This window comes from Anomaloglossus baeobatrachus, chromosome 8 (genome assembly GCF_048569485.1).
Source record: "Anomaloglossus baeobatrachus isolate aAnoBae1 chromosome 8, aAnoBae1.hap1, whole genome shotgun sequence".
NCBI lineage: Eukaryota > Metazoa > Chordata > Amphibia > Anura > Aromobatidae > Anomaloglossus > Anomaloglossus baeobatrachus.
This window is the reverse complement of record NC_134360.1, coordinates 34,918,398-34,940,228: the sequence shown is the minus strand read 5'-3', so window position 1 is coordinate 34,940,228 and position 21,831 is coordinate 34,918,398. Positions and strand designations below refer to the sequence as shown.

Genomic DNA, 21,831 nt, shown 5'->3' with positions numbered 1-21,831 from the left:
CTTCTTCCACATGTTTGGTGTCTCCAGGTGGCTTGTGGCAAACTTTAAACAACACTTTTTGTGGATATCTTTGAGAAAGGTCTTTCTTCTTGCCACTCTTCCATAAAGGCCAGATTTGTGCAGTGTACGACTGATTGTTGTCCTATGGACAGACTCTCCCATCTCAGCTGTACATTTCTGCAGTTCATCCAGAGTGATCATGGGCCTCTTGGCTGCATCTCTGATCAGTCTTCTTGATTGAGATGAAAGTTTGGATGGCGGCCGGGTCTTGGTAGATTTGCAGTGGTATGAAACTCCTTCCATTTCAATATGATCGCTTGCACAGCGCTTCTTGGGATGTTTAAAGTTGTAGAAATCTTTTTGTAACCAAATCCGGCTTTAAACTTTTCCACAACAGTATCACGGACCTGCCTGTTGTGTTCCTTGGTCTTCATGATGCTATTTGCGCTTTTAACAGAACACGGAGACTATCACAGAGCAGGGGCATTTATACGGAGACTTGATTACACACATGTGGATTATATTTATCATCATCAGTCATTTAGGACAACATTGGATCATTCAGAGATCCTCAATGAACTTCTGGAGTGAGTTTGCTGCACTGAAAGTAAAGGGGATGAATAATATTGCACGATCCAATTTTCAGTTATTCTTTTTTACAAAAGTTTAAAATAAGCAATACATTTCGTTCAACTTCACAATTGTGTCCACTTGTTGTTGATTCTTCACCAGAACATTAAATTTTTTATCTTTAGGTTTGAAGCCTGTAATGTTGGAAAAGGTTGAAAAATTCAAGGGGGCCGAATACTTTCGCAAGTCACAGTAGATAACAGATAGAAGCACAATTGTTACAGATACGAGAGCGAAAGAAACTAGAGGAACAGCAGACAGATAAGAGAGCGAGCGATACGAGAGAGCGAGCGATACGAGAGAGCGAGCGATACGAGAGAGCGAGGCAGATACTAGGGAAAGAGCAGCGCAAGATAACTAAGAGCAAGCGACAGAAAAGCGATAGATACAAGAGCCAGCTATAGATATGAGAGCGAGCATGAATCACAATATCAAGAGATATGAGAGATAGCTACTAGAGAGCCGCAAAAATGAAACAGCAAGCAAGTGCGAACCAAGAAGATATACAGCACGGGGGATATAATAGCGAGCAAGAGAGAAAGTGACATATACAAGAGAGCAATAAAGGAGAGCAAAAGAAACAAGAGAAACAGCAACAGATAAGAGAGAGCAAGCGAGCACGAGTGACAAGATCAAGAGATAGTTACAAGACATGAACAAGAAAGCAAAAGAGGAAAGAGAGAAACAGCAACAGATAGATGATAGATGTAAGAACAATCAATAAATGGAGCGCGGGCGATACAAGAGTGAGCAGGAATGACAAGATCAAGAGATAGCTGCTAAAGAGCCACAGACATGAAAGAGCAAGCAAATGAGACGAGAGAAACAACAACTGATATAGCGGGGGCGATAAAAAGTGAGCAAGAAAGCGAGTTACAGATACGAGAGAGAGCAATAAATAGGACAGGGAGAGACAAAAGAGAAACAGCAACAGATAGATAAGTGAGCGAGCGATACGAGAGAACGAAGCGGTTACAAGAGAAAGAGCAGCGCGAGGTGAATAAAAGAGCAAGCGCCACAGCAAGCGACAGAGAAGCGATAGATACAAGAGCCAGCTATAGATACGAGCGCAAGCACAAATCACAAGACCGGGAGATAGCTCCAAGAGAGCCACAGACATGAAGGGGCAAGCTAGACAGAGGATGGGCAATACAAGAGCGATCAAGAGAGCGAGTTACAGACACAAGACAGCAATAGATATATAAGAACAAAAGACAAACAAGAGAAACAGTAACAGATAATTGAGCGAGCGATGTGAGAGAGCACAAGTGACAAGACCAAGAGATCGAGCCACAAACACGGAAGACCAAGCAAGAGAGACGAGAGTGACAACACAGAGCGCGGGCGATACAAGAGCAAGCAAGAGAGCAACGGCTAGATACGCAATAGACCGCGAGAGAGATACCAGAGCGCGAGCAAAAGACAAATAACAGCAACAGCTTAAAAAAATTAAGAGAAGACATCAGATATAGATTGCTTGTTACGCACCAGAGACCTAATTGTGAGATGTTAATCAAATTTCTGCCCCGCTTCAGCAGTGAATTAGTGAGCACACAAGTCCACAAAAGGGGGTGTGATGGTGGAGTATGGGGGGGGGGGGAGTGTAGGTGTATAATTTTGTGTTGGTTCGTATTTTAGGCGTCGTGCTCTGTCCATTCTGTGTATTCCTTGTGTGTCCATTGTCCGGTTTGCAGGTTAATCACCCCCTGCCGGGCTTTTGTCCCCAAGTCTGGGGGAGGGGGGCCTGGGATCCACATTAACTATCTGCTTAGCTGGGGGATTATTCATTCTGGCTGAGAAAGACAAGAGAGAAGAAGGATTGATCCTCTGAGGGAGAAGCTGACACCCCAGAGAGACTTTGAGAAACCCAGATTTCCCTGGAAAACGACTGCTGTAAGATTATGACTAACCTCCTGGGACATTTATCCCATTACTGGACTATTTTACCCTCTGTGTGGGGGAAGGAGGCCTGGAATCCACCCAAACTCTGCTTCCCTGGGGGATTATTCAGTCTGGATGAGAAGGAGAAGAGAGAAGCAGAAAGATTTATCCTCTGTGGGAGAAGCTGAAGCTCCCCAGAGAAACCTGGACATTTATCGCTTACTGGACTGTATCCATGTTCCTGGACTATTTTACCTTCTGTGTGGTGGATTATTTTATGGATCATTTAATTTTTATGGAATAAAGGATCTCTGGATTGTTCACCCATCTCTCGCTCTGTTGATTGTGTGATATCAGAGAAGGACCCCGTGACAGGGGGCATCGAAGCAAAGAAGTCGGGAGACTTGATTCTCAGGGTCAGGCAGCTGCACAAAAGCTCGAGATCATTCTGCACAATGCTGAAGTGGGGAAAGAGCTGAAATCAGGAGCATTTGAAGCGCATCTGACAATCTTTTCTGGGCAAGTCCCAGGAGGACATTTGTTGCCCAAATGCAAGATACAAAAAAGGTGATATCCATAATCAGATTTAGATGCTGCCCCCTAAATCCCAGCCCAATGCTCGGGGCTATAGAATTGAGGAATCTCAAGTGCCAAGTCGGTTTTCGGCATGAGACTGGGTCTGATGTACATTTCCCCTTTTCCAAAAAAAACCAAAAAAAACAAACAGCTACGTGGGGTCTTGGTTACATTTACCCAGGTATAAGGTGCACAAGGGATCATTCATATCTGAGAAAAGGGAATCCCAATGCAGATTTACAGGGCTGGGGAGGAGAGGAGTGGTCGCCCCTGCTCTCCATGGGCCCCATAGCAGCAGCAGCCGCCACCATGAATGACTAATGCTTACATTACATTATGTGATGTGACCGTCATCTATTATACATGGAGCAGGATATGGATTAACCCTTGAAAGTACTCCATGGTATTTAATAAGGACGAGCTGTGCATTGTCGCACTATGGACAGGCGTGAGCGATTACTGTGCAGCCCCTGCACTTACACAAGGCCGGGTCTATGGGGACTCAGCCAGCCAAGTACACTTCTCCTAAATTGCCAGCCTGCTAACAATCACTCACATGTCAGGTGCTTTATTTTTAGAAGCAGCTGGTCCCCGGCCGCTCCTGTATCCCGAAATATTCATGTGTGTGAATCTGTACATCTGTGCACTGGGTCTACAGAGCAGAGTGACGAGGATCACCAAGAGGACGACGGCTGCACTTCACCCACAGCCCGAGGCAGCAAATAACCGCACAGAGGAACGAAAATAGCCCCGCTATTCCTGACCATCGGAAAGAGCATTACAGCACAGACGGGCAGTATTATAGCAGCTATATTCCTGTACATAGGGGACAGGAATATAGGGGACAGTATTATAATAGTTATATTCTTGTACATAGGGGGCAGTATTATAGCAGTTATATTCTTGTACATAGGGGCAGTATTATAGTAGTTATATTCTTGTACATAGGGGTAGTATTATAGTAGTTATATTCCTGTACATACAGTGCCTACAAGTAGTATTCAACCCCCTGCAGATTTAGCAGGTTTACACATTCGGAATTAACTTGGCATTGTGACATTTGGACTGTAGATCAGCCTGGAAGTGTGAAATGCAGCAAAAAAGAATGTTATTTCTTTTTATTATTTTTTTTTTAAAAATTGTGAAAAGTTTATTCAGAGGGTCATTTATTATTCAACCCCTCAAACCACCAGAATTCTGTTTGGTTCCCCTAAAGTATTAAGAAGTATTTCAGGCACAAAGAACAATGAGCTTCACATGTTTGGATTAATTATCTCTTTTTCCAGCCTTTTCTGACTAATTAAGACCCTCCCGAAACTTGTGAACAGCACTCATACTTGGTCAACATGGGAATGACAAAAGGAGCATTCCAAGGCCATCAGAGACAAGATCGTGGAGGGTCACAAGGCTGGCAAGGGGTACAAAACCCTTTCCAAGGAGTTGGGCCTACCGGTCTCCACTGTTGGGAGCATCATCCGGAAGTGGAAGGCTTATGGAACTACTGTTAGCCTTCCACGGCCTGGACAGCCTTTGAAAGTTTCCCCCCGTGCCGAGGCCAGGCTTGTCCGAAGAGTCAAGGCTAACCCAAGGACAACAAGGAAGGAGCTCCGGGAAGATCTCATGGCAGTGGGGACATTGGTTTCAGTCAATACCATAAGTAACGTACTCCACCGCAATGGTCTCCGTTCCAGACGAGCCCGTAAGGTACCTTTACTTTCAAAGCATCATGTCAAGGCTCGTCTACAGTTTGCTCATGATCACTTGGAGGACTCTGAGACAGACTGGTTCAAGGTTCTCTGGTCTGATGAGACCAAGATCGAGATCTTTGGTGCCAACCACACACGTGACGTTTGGAGACTGGATGGCACTGCATACGACCCCAAGAATACCATCCCTACAGTCAAGCATGGTGGTGGCAGCATCATGCTGTGGGGCTGTTTCTCAGCCAAGGGGCCTGGCCCACTGGTCCGCATCCATGGGAAGATGGATAGCACGGCCTACCTGGATATTTTGGCCAAGAACCTCCGCTCCTCCATCAAGGATCTTAAGATGGGTCGTCATTTCATCTTCCAACAAGACAACGACCCAAAGCACACAGCCAAGAAAACCAAGGCCTGGTTCAAGAGGGAAAAAATCAAGGTGTTGCAGTGGCCTAGTCAGTCTCCTGACCTTAACCCAATTGAAAACTTGTGGAAGGAGCTCAAGATTAAAGTCCACATGAGAGTCCACCCAAAGAACCTAGATAACTTGGAGAAGATCTGCATGGAGGAGTGGGCCAAGATAACTCCAGAGACCTGTGCCGGCCTGATCAGGTCTTATAAAAGACGATTATTAGCTGTAATTGCAAACAAGGGTTATTCCACAAAATATTAAACCTAGGGGTTGAATAATAATTGACCCACACTTTTATGTTGAAAATTTATTAAAATTTAACTGAGCAACATAACTTGTTGGTTTGTAAGATTTATGCATCTGTTAATAAATCCTGCTCTTGTTTGAAGTTTGCAGGCTCTAACTTATTTGCATCTTATCAAACCTGCTAAATCTGCAGGGGGTTGAATACTACTTGTAGGCACTGTAGAGGGCAGTATTATAGTAGTTATATTCTTGTACATAGGGGGCAGTATTATAGTAGTTATATTCTTGTACATAGGGGCAGTATTATAGTAGTTATATTCTTGTACATAGGGGCAGTATTATAGTAGTTATATTCTTGTACATAGGGCAGTATTATAGTAGTTATATTCCTGTACCTAGGGGCAGTATTATAGTAGTTATAAAATTGTGAGTTACATGCCCTCCCCTGGTCCAGCACTTAGTCTCCTTTACTGGTGTCCATTATTGTCTGCAGTGCTGGCGATGCCACAACACCACTGCAGCCAATCAGCTGAATGGCTGATCTCAGCGATTGGCACCAGCGCTATTGATACAACGTCGGTGCTGCAGTTGATAATAGGAACCCGGATGACTGGTGCAGACTCTGCGTTGGTCCGGTGACCTGGGGTTTGGCAGCGGTGGTTGAGTAAAGTCCCGTTTGTCAGTTTTATTTTTTAAACTGGGGAAGAAGTCTAAAGCCTGCTTTACACCAGGCAATCTATCGTGCGATAGATCGTCGGGGTCACGGTTTTTGTGACGCACATCCGGCATCGCTGGCGATGCCGGCCTGTGTGACACCTCCTAGCGACGCAGTATCGCTCACAAATCGTGAGTCGTGTACTGCTCGTTAGGTTCCATAATATCGTTTACTTTAGTTGACCATCGTTTCCGTGGTAGCACACGTCGCTCCGTGTGACACCACGGGAACGATGAGCAGCTCACCTGCCTCCCGCGGCCGCCGCCGTCTCTATGTGGAAAAGGAAGGAGGTGGGAGGGATGTTTACGTCCCGCTCATCTCCGCCCCTCCGCTTCTATTGGCCGGCGCCCGTGTGACGTCGCTGTGACGCCGAACGTCCCTCCCACTCCAGGAAGTGGACATTCGCCGCCCACAGCGAGGTCGCACGAGAGGCAAGTATGTGTGACGGGGTTTACTAACTTTGTGCGACACGGGCAGCAATTTGCCCGTGACGCAAAAAGGACGGGGGCGGGTACGATCGATTGTGAAATCGCACAATCGGCCGTACCGTGTAAAGCAGGCTTAAGTATCTTGTAAAAGGAAAAGGTCCAGTCCACCCCAAACTTACCCAGTTGTTCATATAATACCGGACCCTGATATTTTAGGATTAGGGTAATATCACCCCGAGCGCGGAGGGGCTACCAAGCAAACATTTGCAGGATGCTCATTCACTGAAGGGAAGAGCAGCCGACGCTCTGGATCCACTTACAGGCCGCTGCTAGGCTTCTCATCGGGGAAGCTGAAAGGGAGGAAGATACCGGCACTGAGGATACCATGGTCATGAACACTCCCACCCTCCGATACCATCTGCCAGCTGCCATAGTCTGTGGAGACGGAAGATCCAGGTAGGGAATGGTCCGCTGATCTGAGGCGAAGAAAGAGAAAGGGAAGACCATGGGATGAATGTCTTCTACTTAAAACAGAAAAAAACAACGGCATCTCCGGAGGCAAGAAGCGGACAGCTCGTGTGCAGAAACCCATCAGTGAAGAGAACTGCGGGCGGTGCAGAGCACCCGGAGGAGCCCGGGGCGAGGACCTGCCCCCTCCAAGACATGCCCAACCGTTCTCTTACAATGCGGAGATATTGCAAAAGCCAAAAAAGGTGCATGCAGAAACCAGCACACGCGAAGCGTGAGGACCCGGCCTGGATTGGTGGAGACCCCGAGAATCCGCCAACAGCCATAAGCCAACCAAAGAATAGGAGGAAAGTACGCCCAAGCGGAAAAGACTTGGCAGAAAAAAAAAAAACAATCTTCAGACGTGATTAGTTGATGATTAAGATTTCAAAAGTCAAAGCAGATTACGCCAATTGCTACACAGGGATTAAGATTAACACAAGGCAAAACAAAAGGGGTTATTTAAAAACTGTTTTTTTTTCTTATAAGAATAAATACTAAGACCTCTAATAGGCCCATCTTATGAGAACATCTCCATCATCAATGTCTGCGGCTGATTGGAACGAGTCTGGATTGAGAAAGCCAGGACGATCAGCGGTGATCGCCAAAGAAAACCCCATCAGGCTCTGCACTCCCCCCACAGCAGCCACTACAGGCAAAACGTGGAATTACATCCAAGCAAAAAAAAAATGAATGGCCACCTATGTAACACTGATGATTTGGCTCTGCCAGAACACTAATGGCTCAGACAGAGGGGTCATTAGGTCATTTTTATTGAAAAACTATGTAATCTAAAAGGCCACAAGTCCTAGGGGTTATTTTTGGTTATTTTGTACCTATCAAAGTCACGGGTGTGTCACATGTGACATTCATGTGGTTTCTGGCGAAGGTCACAGCGTTTGGCTGCGCAGAATGCTCCCTGACTTTCCATTATTCCTGCTGTTAGTATTCATTGATATAGGCAGCTTTCCTGCTGGATTCATCTCTCCCCCTTTCGGACCCAGAAGTTGATTATCAGTGTTCCCTTGGTGTTTAAATACACCTTCCTTGTTATGGACTGTGCTGGTAATATTTTCAGTTCATTCAAGCTCTGGTTGCAAGCAGGTGGCTTTTACTCCTCTGTGGTTTGTAGCTGGATGCTTCTGAACTCGTACCAGAGTCACCCAATGAGAAGTAGTTCATACATTTTCCCTGTGTGTCCTCCTTGTATCTTCTTTAGTGTTTAGTGGGGTTCCCTATTTAGGGTCCAGCACTAGGGATACCTAGGGTCAGGTATCCAGCTCAGCGCATAGGTGCGGAACCTATCTAGGATGGTGAGGGACCCCAAGGACCAGCAGTAGGTTTGGTCAGGGGTCACCATCTTCCTTCTCCCTAGACACAGGGTTTCCCTTCCCTTCCTTTTCACCTGGTACTTCCCCATATACCTAGTGTGACAATCCAAGTGTAAGCAGAATTCCAGAATTTGCATGATGGTATACTTTCTTTATGTTGCCATTAAATGTGCTTTAGTAAGACACACGTAAATTAGTCTCCACATGCCAAGGAGGACCAAGTCAAGGTTAATCCAAGGTGGTAAAACCGACAGGCGGCATTGCGACAGCACATATCACCGTATCATTTCATTTCCCAATATTGTCCTAGGTTACAAAAGGTATAGCTGGGGCGTCCGTCGATTAATCCAGGATGGATCCCATGGATGGAACTCCACCCTCCTGAAACCCAATACACTATGGAGCTCATATATGCCTGAGCATTATGAAGGTTCCCAGGAACACACTAATGGTAACCTTTTTTCTTTACAACAATTTGGGTTTTTGCTATTTCAGTTTCATATATCTAATAACTGATGGACTGAGTAATATTTCTGGATTGAAATGAGGTTTATTGTACTAACAGAAAATGTGCAATCCGCATTTAAACAAAATTTGACGGGTGCAAAAGTATGGGCACCCTTATCAATTTCTTGATTTGAACACTCCTAACTACTTTTTACTGACTTACTAAAGCACTAAATTGTTTTTGTAACCTCATTGAGCTTTGCACTGCATAGGCAGGTGTATCCAATCATGAAAAAAGGTATTTAAGGTGGCCACTTGCAAGTTGTTCTCCTATTTGAATCTCCTATGAAGAGTGGCATCATGGGCTCCTCAAAACAACTCTCAAATGATCTGAAAACAAAGATTATTCAACATAGTTGTTCAGGGGAAGGTACAAAAAGTTGTCTCAGAGATTTAAACTGTCAGTTTCCACTGTGAGGAACATAGTAAGGAAATGGAAGAACACAGGTACAGTTCTTGTTAAGCCCAGAAGTGGCAGGCCAAGAAAAATATCAGAAAGGCAGAGAAGAAGAATGGTGAGAACAGTCAAGGACAATCCACAGACCACCTCCAAAGACCTGCAGCATCATCTTGCTGCAGATGGTGTCAATGTGCATCGGTCAACAATACAGCACACGTTGCACAAGGAGAAGCTGTATGGGAAAGTGATGCGAAAGAAGCCGTTTATGCAAGCACGCCACAAACAGAGTCGCCTGAGGTATGCAAAGAAGGGAATTTTGTTACTTACCGTAAATTCCTTTTCTTCTAGCTCCTATTGGGAGACCCAGACGATTGGGTGTATAGCACTGCCTCCGGAGGCCACACAAAGCATTACACTAAAAAGTGTAAGGCCCCTCCCCTTCTGGCTATACACCCCCAGTGGGATCACTGGCTCACCAGTTTTAGTGCAAAAGCAAGAAGGAGGAAAGCCAATAACTGGTTTAAACAAATTCACTCCGAAGTAACGTCGGAGAACTGAAAACCGTTCAACATGAACAACATGTGTACCCGAAAAACAACCAAAAATCCCGAAGGACAACAGGGCGGGTGCTGGGTCTCCCAATAGGAGCTAGAAGAAAAGGAATTTACGGTAAGTAACAAAATTCCCTTCTTCTTCGGCGCTCCATTGGGAGACCCAGACGATTGGGACGTCCAAAAGCTGTCCCTGGGTGGGTAAAGAAATACCTCATGTTAGAGCTGCAAAGACAGCCCTCCCCTACGGGGAGGCAATTGCCGCCTGCAGGACTCTTCTACCTAGGCTGGCGTCCGCCGAAGCATAGGTATGCACCTGATAATGTTTGGTGAAAGTGTGCAGACTCGACCAGGTAGCTGCCTGGCACACCTGTTGAGCCGTAGCCTGGTGTCGTAATGCCCAGGACGCACCCACGGCTCTGGTAGAATGGGCCTTCAGCCCTGATGGAACCTGAAGCCCTGCAGAACGGTAGGCTTCAAGAATTGGTTCTTTAATCCATCGAGCCAGGGTGGCCTTGGAAGCCTGCGACCCTTTGCGCTTACCAGCGACAAGGACAAAAAGAGTGCATCCGAGCGGCGCAGGGGCGCCGTGCGGGAAATGTAGATTCTGAGTGCTCTCACCAGATCCAACAAATGTAGATCCTTTTCATACCGATGCACTGCATGCGGATAAAAGGAAGGCAAGGAGATATCCTGATTAAGGTGAAAAGAGGACACCACCTTAGGGAGAAACTCCTGAATGGGGCGCAGCACTACCTTGTCCTGGTGGAACACCAGGAAAGGAGCTTTGCATGACAGCGCTGCTAGTTCAGACACTCTCCAAAGAGACGTGACCGCTACCAGAAAGGCCACTTTCTGTGAGAGTCGAGAAAGTGACACATCCCTCAGGGGCTCGAAAGGCGGCTTCTGGAGAGCAACAAGGACCTTGTTTAGATCCCACGGATCTAACGGCCGCCTGTACGGAGGTACGATATGACACACCCCCTGCAGGAACGTGCGCACCTGAGAAAGTCGCGCTAGACGCTTCTGAAAAAACACGGATAGTGCCGAGACTTGCCCTTTAAGGGAGCCGAGCGACAAGCCCTTTTCCAACCCAGATTGCAGGAAGTAAAGAAAAACAGGTAACGCGAATGGCCAGGGAGATACTCCTTGTGCAGAGCACCAGGATAAGAAAATCTTCCACGTTCTGTGGTAGATCTTAGCAGAAGTGGACTTCCTAGCCTGTCTCATGGTGGCCACGACCCCTTGGGGTAATCCTGAAGACGCTAGGATCCAGGACTCAATGGCCACACAGTCAGGTTCAGGGCCGCAGAATTCCGATGGAAAAACGGCCCTTGGGACAGTAAGTCTGGACGGTCTGGTAGTGCCCACGGTTGGCCGACCGTGAGATGCCACAGATCCGGGTACCACGACCTCCTCGGCCAGTCTGGGGCGACAAGTATGACGCGGCTGCAATCGGATCTGATCTTGCGTAACACTCTGGGCAAGAGTGCCAGAGGTGGAAACACATAAGGGAGCCGGAACTGCGACCAATCTTGCACTAAGGCGTCTGCCGCCAGAGCTCTTTGATCGCGAGACCGCGCTATGAAGGTCGGGACCTTGTTGTTGTGCCGAGACGCCATTAGGTCGACGTCCGGCACCCCCCAGCGGCGGCAGATTTCCTGAAACACGTCCGGGTGAAGGGACCATTCCCCTGCGTCCATGCCCTGGCGACTGAGGAAGTCTGCTTCCCAGTTTTCCACGCCCGGGATGTGAACTGCTGATATGGTGGATGCTCTTTCCTCCACCCACATCAGAATCCGCCTGACTTCCTGGAAGGCTTGCCGACTGCGTGTCCCTCCTTGGTGGTTGATGTATGCCACCGCTGTGGAGTTGTCCGACTGAATTCGGATCTGCTTTCCTTCCAGCCACTGCTGGAAGGCTAATAGGGCAAGATACACTGCCCTGATTTCCAGAACATTGATCTGAAGGGTGGACTCCTGCTGAGTCCACGTCCCTTGAGCCCTGTGGTGGAGAAAAACTGCTCCCCACCCTGACAGACTCGCGTCTGTCGTGACCACTGCCCAGGATGGGGGCAGGAATGATCTTCCCTGTGATAATGAGGTGGGAAGAAGCCACCATTGCAGAGAGTCCTTGGCCGTCTGAGAAAGGGAGACTTTCCTGTCTAGGGAAGTTGTCTTCCCGTCCCATTGGCGGAGAATGTCCCATTGAAGTGGGCGCAGATGAAACTGCGCGAACGGGACTGCCTCCATTGCTGCCACCATCTTCCCTAGGAAGTGCATGAGGCGCCTTAAGGGGTACGACTGACTCTGAAGGAGAGACTGCACCCCTGTCTGTAGTGACCGCTGCTTGTCCAGCGGAAGCTTCACTATCGCTGAGAGAGTATGAAACTCCATGCCAAGATACGTTAGTGATTGAGTCGGAGCTAGGTTGGACTTTGAAAAGTTGATGATCCACCCGAAAGTCTGGAGAGTCTCCAGCGCAACATTCAGGCTGTGTTGGCATGCCTCTTGAGAGGGTGCTTTGACAAGTAGATCGTCTAAGTAAGGGATCACCGAATGTCCCTGAGAATGCAAGACTGCTACCACTGCCGCCATGACCTTGGTGAAAACCCGTGGGGCTGTCGCCAGACCAAATGGCAGAGCTACGAACTGGAGATGGTCGTCTCCTAACACGAAACGTAGAAAACGTTGGTGCTCTGTAGCAATCGGCACGTGGAGATAAGCATCCTTGATGTCTATTGATGCAAGGAAATCTCCCTGAGACATTGAGGCAATGACGGAGCGGAGGGATTCCATCCGGAACCGCCTGGCGTTCACATGCTTGTTGAGCAGCTTTAGGTCCAGAACAGGACGAAACGAGCCGTCCTTTTTTGGAACCACAAAGAGATTGGAGTAAAAACCTTGCCCTTGTTCCTGCAGAGGAACAGGGATCACCACTCCTTCTGCTTTTAGTGAGCACACCGCTTGCAGAAGGGCATCTGCTCGGTCGGGATGTGGGGAGGTTCTGAAGAACCGAGGCGGAGGACGAGAACTGAATTCTATCCTGTACCCGTGAGACAAAATGTCTGCTACCCACCGGTCTTTGACCTGTGGCAGCCAAATGTCGCAAAAGCGGGAGAGCCTGCCACCGACCGAGGATGCGGAGGGATGAGGCCGAAAGTCATGAGGCAGCCGCCTTGGAAGCGGTTCCTCCGGTTGCTTTCTTGGGGCGTGAATGAGCCCGCCAGGAATCTGAGCTCCTTTGCTCCTTCTGAGTCCCTTTGGACGAGGAGAATTGGGTCTTGCCGGAGCCTCGAAAGGACCGAAACCTCGACTGCCACTTCCTCTGTTGAGGTTTGCTTGATCTGGGCTGGGGTAAGGAGGAGTCCTTACCCTTGGATTGCTTAATGATTTCAGCCAATTGTTCACCAAACAGTCTATCTACAGATAGTGGCAAGCTGGTTAAACATTTTTTGGAAGCAGAATCCGCTTTCCATTCTTTTAACCACAAGGCTCTGCGCAAGACAACAGAGTTGGCAGACGCAATTGAGGTACGGCTCGTAGAGTCCAGGACAACGTTGATAGCGTAAGTCGCAAACGCAGACATTTGCGAGGTTAGGGACGCTACTTGCGGCACTGCTGGACATATGATAGAGTCCACCTGTGCCAAGCCAGCTGAAATAGCTTGGAGTGCCCACACAGCCGCGAATGCTGGAGCAAACGACGCGCCGATAGCTTCATAGACAGACTTTAACCAAAGGTCCATCTGTCTGTCATTGGCATCTTTAAGTGAAGCCCCATCTTCCACTGCAACTATGGATCTAGCCGCAAGCCTGGAGATTGGGGGGTCCACCTTTGGACACTGGGTCCAGCGTTTGACCACGTCAGGGGGAAAGGGATAACGTGTATCCTTAAGACGTTTGGAGAAACGCTTATCTGGGCAAGCATGGTGTTTCTGGACTGAGTCTCTGAAGTCAGCGTGGTCCAGAAAAGTACTCAGTTTAGGCTTGGGATACCTGAAATGGAACTTCTCCTGCTGTGCAGCTGCCTCCTCTGCAGAAGGGGCAGGGGGAGAAATTTCCAATAGACTATTGATGGCCCCTATAAGGTCATTTACCATGGCGTCACCATCAGGAGTATCCAGATTGAGAGCGGTTTCAGGATTAGACTCCTGATCCCCCTCCTCTGTCTCATCATGTAGAGACTCTTCTCGCTGAGACCCTGATCCGCGTGATGACGTGGAGGGTCTCTCCCAGCGAGCACGCTTAGGCTGTCTGGGACTGTCATCTGAATCAGAGCCGTCAGGCTGAGATGCCTGGGATCCCCTTGAAGCACGGATTAACTCAAACTGAGGGGGACCGGGGAACATTGCCGCAGCATTGTCCATGGACTGAGTAACTGGCCTGGCCTGCAAGGTCTCTAGGATCTTTGTCAAAGTGACAGACATCCTGTCAGCAAAAACTGCAAACTCTGTCCCCGTCACCGGGACAGGGTTCACCGGCGACTCTGCCTGGGCCACTACCACCATAGACTCCGGCTGACGAAGTGGCACAGGGACCGAACATTGCACACAATGGGGGTCATTGTAACCTGCCGGTAGATTAGCCCCACAAGCGGCACAAGTAGCGCTCACAGCCTGTGTCTTGGCACCCTTGCGTTTTGCAGATGACATGTTGTCGTCTCCTCAGAGCAATTGGGGTATACAGCCAAGAAGCGACCTTACAGTGCAAAATATATATATATATGGTACAGAAATATAACACTGTGGCACTAGTGGGGCCAGCACTTAAGTGCTGCTTACCGCCCGCTTAACGCGGGTGTGTGGTCGCCAGAAATCCCTTGTCTGGGTCTCCCAGAGCCTGTGTCCGTTCTCCAGCCAGACTGCATGTAGGAATGGCTGCCGGCGTCCTATGGAGAGGGGCGGGCCCTGGGCGTGTGCAGACGAAGAGCGGGAAACCTGCGTCCCACTGTGCTCAGTGAGAGGGCTGGAGCATGTAAATAAGACTCCAGCCCTCGGCGCTGATGAATGGTACAGCGTCTCTCCCTTGCCCTGATTGACAGGGTGGGGGCGGGAACGAAGCGGAGCTAGGCCGCAGAAGCCGGGGACTAAATTTATAAGCGACGCCGTCGTAAAAGCACGGTCGTCGCTAAGTCCCCGGCGCACTACAAGTCGCAGCCGCGCCGCCGCCTAGGGGCGGCCGGCGCGGCAGTCCCCAACATATAAAGTCACACAGAAAAACTGTAGTGACTATAACCCCAGCGCGCAGCGCTACTGTCCCCGGCGCACTAGCACACCCAGCAAGTCTGGAGTGTGCGCGGCCTGTACATACGGGGACACAGAGTACCTTAATGTCGCAGGGCCTTGTCCCTGAACAGTACCCAGCTCCGTATCCAGCAGGTTCCATGGGTCTGTGGATGGAGCCCGGCCTCAGGGCTTGTGGGCCGGTAAGATCCCACTTCCTCAGAGCCCCTCAGGGGGATGGGGAAGGAAAACAGCATGTGGGCTCCAGCCTCCGTACCCGCAATGGGTACCTCAACCTTAACAAACACCGCCGACATAAAGTGGGGTGAGAAGGGAGCATGCTGGGGGCCCTAGTATGGGCCCTCTTTTCTTCCATCCGACATAGTCAGCAGCTGCTGCTGACTAAACAGTGGAGCTATGCGTGGATGTCTGACCTCCTTCGCACAAAGCAGAAAACTGGTGAGCCAGTGATCCCACTGGGGGTGTATAGCCAGAAGGGGAGGGGCCTTACACTTTTTAGTGTAATGCTTTGTGTGGCCTCCGGAGGCAGTGCTATACACCCAATCGTCTGGGTCTCCCAATGGAGCGCCGAAGAAAGCACATTTGGACAAGCCAGTTACATTTTGGAAGAAGGTCCTGTGGACTGATGAAACAAAGATTGAGTTGTTTGGTCATACAAAAAGGCGTTATGCATGGAGGCAAAAAAACACGGCATTCCAAGAAAAGCACTTGCTACCCACAGTAAAATTTGGTGGAGGTTCCATCATGCTTTGGGGCTGTGAGGCCAATGCCGGCACCGGGAATCTTGTTAAAGTTGAGGGTCGCATGGATTTAACTCAGTATCAGCAGATTCTTGACAATAATGTGCAAGAATCAGTGAAGAAGTTGAAGTTACGCAGGGGATGGATATTTCAGCAAGACAATGATCCAAAACACCGCTCCAAATCTACTCAGGCATTCATACAGAGGAACAATTACAATGTTCTGGAATGGCCATCCCAGTCCCCAGACCTGAATATCACTGAAAATCTGTGGGATGATGTGAAGTGGCTGTCCATGCTCGGCGACCATCAAACTTACCTGAACTGGAATTGTTTTGTAAACAGGAATGGTCAAATATACCTTCATCCAGGATCCAGGAACTCATTAAAAGCTACAGGAAGCGACTAGAGGCTGTTATTTTTGCAAAAGGAGGATCTACAAAATATTAATGTCACTTTTATGTTGAGGTGCCCATACTTTTGAATCTGTCAAATTTTTGTTTAAATGCAGATTGCACATTTTCTGTTAGTACAATAAACCTCATTTCAATCCAGAAATATCACTCAGTCCATCAGTTATTAGATATATGAAACTGAAATAGCAAAAATCCAAATTGTTATAAAGAAAAAAGGTTAACATTAATAGGGGTGCAGAAACTAGGTGGACAGTATGTGTAATAGGTTTATCAGACATGGTGTAAAGTGAAGCAGACTCAGTTGCCCTTAGCAACCAATCAGATTCCACCTTTCATTTTCCAAAGTGTCTGAAGAATGAAAAGTGGAATCTGATTGGTTGCTAAGGGCAACTGAGTCTGTTTCACTTTACACCATGTCTAAAATATATATATATATATATATATATATATATATATATATATATATATATATATATATATATATTATATATCCACATACACACACACACACACACACACCACACACATACATACACATATATAATACACACACACACCACACACACACACACACACACATACATACACATATATAATACACACACACATATGCATATATATAATATATATGTGTGTATGTGTATATATACATATATACACTCACATATATACACATACATACATATTTGCACATACATATACACACACACGTGCGCACATATTTTAGAATATATAATTAGTATTAATTTCTTATTAATTAATAAGAAGGGAATTTTGTTTACTTACCGTAAATTCCTTTTCTTCTAGCTCCAATTGGGAGACCCAGACAATTGGGTGTATAGGCTATGCCTCCGGAGGCCGCACAAAGTATTACACTTAAAAGTGTTAAACCCCTCCCCTTCTGCCTATACACCCCCCGTGCTCCCACGGGCTCCTCAGTTTTGGTGCAAAAGCAAGAAGGAGGAAAAGAATTAAAAACTGGTTTAAAGTAACTTCAATCCGAAGGAATATCGGAGAACTGAAACCATTCAACATGAACAACATGTGTACACAAAAAAACAGGGGCGGGCGCTGGGTCTCCCAATTGGAGCTAGAAGAAAAGGAATTTACGGTAAGTAAACAAAATTCCCTTCTTCTTTGTCGCTCCATTGGGAGACCCAGACAATTGGGACGTCCAAAAGCAGTCCCTGGGTGGGTAAAATAATACCTTGTAAGAGAGCCGTAAAACGGCCTCTTCCTACAGGTGGGCAACCGCCGCCTGAAGGACTCGTCTACCTAGGCTGGCATCCGCCGAAGCATAGGTATGCACCTGATAGTGTTTCGTGAAAATGTGCAGGCTCGACCAGGTAGTCGCCTGACACACCTGCTGAGCCGTAGCCTGGTGCCTCAAAGCCCAGGACGCGCCCACGGCTCTGGTAGAATGGGCCTTCAGCCCTGAGGGAACTGGAAGCCCAGCCGAACGGTAGGCTTCGAGAATTGGCTCCTTGATCCACCGAGCCAAGGTTGATTTGGAAGCCTGTGACCCTTTACGCTGGCCAGCGACAAGGACAAAGAGTGCATCCGAGCGGCGCAGGGGCGCCGTACGAGAAATGTAGAGTCTGAGTGCTCTCACCAGATCTAACAAGTGCAAATCCTTTTCACATTGGTGAACTGGATGAGGACAAAAAGAAGGTAAGGAGATATCCTGATTGAGATGAAAGGGGGATACCACCTTAGGGAGAAATTCCAGAACCGGACGCAGAACCACCTTGTCCTGGTGAAACACCAGGAAAGGGGCTTTGCATGACAGCGCTGCTAGCTCAGACACTCTCCGAAGTGAAGTGACTGCTACTAGAAAAACCACTTTCTGCGAAAGGCGTGAGAGAGAAATATCTCTCATTGGCTCGAATGGTGGTTTCTGAAGAACCAGCAGCACCCTGTTCAGATCCCAGGGTTCTAACGGCCGCTTGTAAGGAGGAACGATGTGACAAACCCCCTGCAGGAACGTGCGTACCTGTGGAAGTCTGGCTAGGCGCTTCTGGAAAAACACAGAGAGCGCTGAGACTTGTCCCTTAAGGGAGCCGAGCGACAAACCCTTTTCCAGTCCAGATTGAAGGAAGGACAGAAAAGTGGGCAAGGCAAAAGGCCAGGGAGAAAAACCCTGAGCAGAGCACCACGACAGGAATATCTTCCACGTCCTGTGGTAGATCTTGGCGGACGTTGGTTTCCTAGCCTGTCTCATAGTGGCAATGACCTCTTGAGATAACCCTGAAGACGCTAGGATCCAGGACTCAATGGCCACACAGTCAGGTTGAGGGCCGCAGAATTCAGATGGAAAAACGGCCCTTGAGATAGCAAGTCTGGTCGGTTTGGTAGTGCCCACGGTTGGCCGACCGTGAGATGCCACAGATCCGGGTACCACGACCGCCTCGGCCAGTCTGGAGCGACGAGGATGACGCGGCGGCAGTCGGCCCTGATCTTGCGTAACACTCTGGGCAACAGTGCCAGCGGAGGAAACACATAAGGGAGCTGAAACTGCGACCAATCCTGAACTAAGGCGTCTGCCGCCAGAGCTCTGGGATCTTGAGACCGTGCCATGAACACCGGTACCTTGTTGTTGTGCCGGGACGCCATGAGGTCGACGTCCGGCACCCCCCAGCGGCAACAGATCTCCTGAAACACGTCCGGGTGAAGGGACCATTCCCCTGCGTCCATGCCCTGGCGACTGAGATAGTCTGCTTCCCAGTTTTCCACGCCTGGAATGTGAACTGCAGAGATGGTGGAGGCCGTGGCTTCCACCCACATCAAAATCCGCCGGACTTCCTGGAAGGCTTGCCGACTGCGTGTGCCGCCTTGGTGATTGATGTATGCCACCGCTGTGGAATTGTCCGACTGAATTCTGATCTGCTTGCCTTCCAGCCACTGCTGGAACGCCTTCAGGGCAAGATACACTGCCCGTATTTCCAGCACATTGATCTGAAGCGAGGACTCTTGCTGGGTCCACGTACCCTGAGCCCTGTGGTGGAGAAAAACCGCTCCCCACCCTGACAGACTCGCGTCCGTCGTGACCACCTCCCAGGATGGGGGTAGGAAGGATTTCCCCTTCGATAATGAAGTGGGAAGAAGCCACCACCGAAGGGAAGCTTTGGTCGCCTGAGAGAGGGAGACGTTCCTGTCGAGGGACGTCGGCTTCCTGTCCCATTTGCGTAGGATGTCCCATTGAAGTGGACGCAGGTGAAACTGCGCGAACGGAACTGCCTCCATTGCTGCCACCATCTTCCCCAGGAAGTGCATGAGGCGCCTCAAGGGGTGTGACTGGCCTTGAAGGAGAGATTGTACCCCTGTCTGTAGTGACCGCTGCTTGATCAGTGGAAGCTTCACTATCGCTGAGAGGGTATGAAACTCCATGCCAAGATATGTCAGCGATTGGGCCGGTGTCAGATTTGACTTTGGAAAATTGATGATCCACCCGAAACTCTGGAGAGTCTCCAGGGTAGCGTCGAGGCTGTGTTGGCATGCCTCTAGAGAGGGTGCCTTGATCAACAGATCGTCCAAGTACGGGATCACCGAGTGACCCTGAGAGTGGAGGACCGCTACTACAGTAGCCATAACCTTGGTGAAAACCCGTGGGGCTGTTGCTAGGCCGAACGGCAGTGCCACGAACTGCAGGTGTTCGTTTTCTATGGCGAAGCGCAAGAAGCGCTGGTGCTCTGGAGCAATCGGTACGTGGAGATATGCATCCTTGATATCTATCGATGCAAGGAAATCTCCTTGGGACATTGAGGCGATGACGGAGCGGAGGGATTCCATCCGGAACCGCCTGGTCTTTACGTGTTTGTTGAGAAGTTTCAGGTCCAGGACAGGACGGAAAGACCCGTCCTTCTTTGGGACCACAAACAAGTTGGAGTAAAAACCGTGACCCTGTTGCTGAATAGGAACAGGGACCACCACTCCTTCTGCCTTCAGAGTGCCCAGCGCCTGCAGAAGAGCCTCGGCTCGCTCGGGAGGCGGGGATGACCTGAAGAATCGAGTCGGGGGACGAGAGGTGAACTCTATCTTGTAACCGTGAGACAGAATGTCTCTCACCCAACGGTCTTTTACCCGTGGCAGCCAGGTGTCGCAAAAGCGGGAGAGCCTGCCACCGACCGAAGATGCGGAGTGGGGAGGCCGAAAGTCATGAGGAAGCCGCTTTGGTAGCGGCACCTCCGGTGGCCTTTTTAGGACGTGACTTAGACCGCCATGCATCAGAGTTCCTTTGATCTTTCTGAGGCCTTGTGGATGAGGAGAATTGGGACCTGCCCGCGCCCCGAAAGGACCGAAAACTCGACTGCCCCCTCCTCTGTTGGGGTATTTTCGGTTTGGGCTGGGGTAAGGATGTATCCTTTCCCTTGGATTGGATTGTTTGATGATTTCATCCAAACGCTCGCCAAACAATCGGTTGGCAGAAATTGGCAAACTGGTTAAGCGCTTTTTGGAAACAGAATCTGCCTTCCATTCCCGTAGCCACAAGGCCCTGCGGAGTACCACCGAATTGGCGGCTGCAACCGCCGTACGGCTCGCAGAGTCCAGAACAGCATTAATAGCGTAAGACGCAAATGCCGAAGTCTGTGTGGTTATGGACGCCACCTGTGGCGCGGACGTGCGTGTGGCTGCGTCGATTTGCGCTTGACCTGCTGAGATAGCTTGCAGCGCCCATACGGCTGCGAATGCTGGGGCAAAAGAAGCACCGATAGCTTCATAGATTGATTTCAACCAGAGCTCCATCTGCCTGTCAGTGGCATCTTTGAGTGAAGCCCCGTCTTCCACTGCAAGTATGGATCTAGCTGCCAGTCTGGAGATTGGAGGATCCACTTTGGGACACTGAGCCCAACTTTTGACCACGTCAGGGGGAAAGGGATAACGTGTATCCTTAAGGCGCTTAGAAAAACGCTTATCTGGACAAGCATGGTGATTCTGGACTGCCTCTCTGAAATCAGAGTGGTCCAGAAACATACTCGGTGTACGCTTGGGAAACCTGAAACGGAATTTCTCCTGCTGTGAAGCTGACTCCTCCACCGGAGGAGCTGAGGGAGAAATATCCAACATACGATTGATGGACGCAATAAGGTCGTTCACTATGGCGTCCCCGTCCGGAGTATCAAGATTGAGAGCGGCCTCAGGATCAGAATCCTGATCAGCTGTGTCCGCATCATCAACTAGAGATTCCCCCCGCTGAGACCCTGAACAATATGAGGATGTCAAGGGAATTGTCAAGCGAGCTCGCTTAGTCGGTCTGGGGCCGGGGTCTGTGTCAGAACCCTCAGCCTGGGATCCATGAGACACCCCAGGAGGACATTGTTGGTCCAACTGAGGTGGGCCAGGGGACAAAGATTCAACAGAGTCCCTGTGCTGAGATACCGGCCTGGACTGCAAGGCTTCTAGTATCTTAGCCATAGTCTCAGACAGTTTTGCAAACTCTGTCCCCGTCACCTGAACAGTGTCAGCAGGTGGCTCCCCCTGGGCCCCCCTTAGCAGAGGCTCTAGCTGAGTAAGTGCCACAGGGGCCGAACAGTACACAATGAGGGTCAG

The 21,831-nt window shown here is 49.1% G+C and overlaps 1 protein-coding gene across 5 annotated transcripts in view; it reads right to left on the bottom strand.

The window, feature by feature from the left end:
* Nucleotides 1-21,831, bottom strand: part of MTMR14 (myotubularin related protein 14) — a 101,109-nt gene that overhangs the window by 11,406 nt on the left and 67,872 nt on the right. For 2 of the 5 annotated variants that reach the window (XM_075321433.1, XM_075321434.1), the window contains exon 18: nucleotides 6,909-7,064. The exons of the other annotated variants lie outside the window; for them this stretch is intronic. In XM_075321433.1, coding sequence (XP_075177548.1) covers nucleotides 6,909-7,064 — 156 coding nt within the window. The remainder of the gene's footprint in view (nucleotides 1-6,908; nucleotides 7,065-21,831) is intronic. 5 annotated transcript variants of the gene reach the window in all.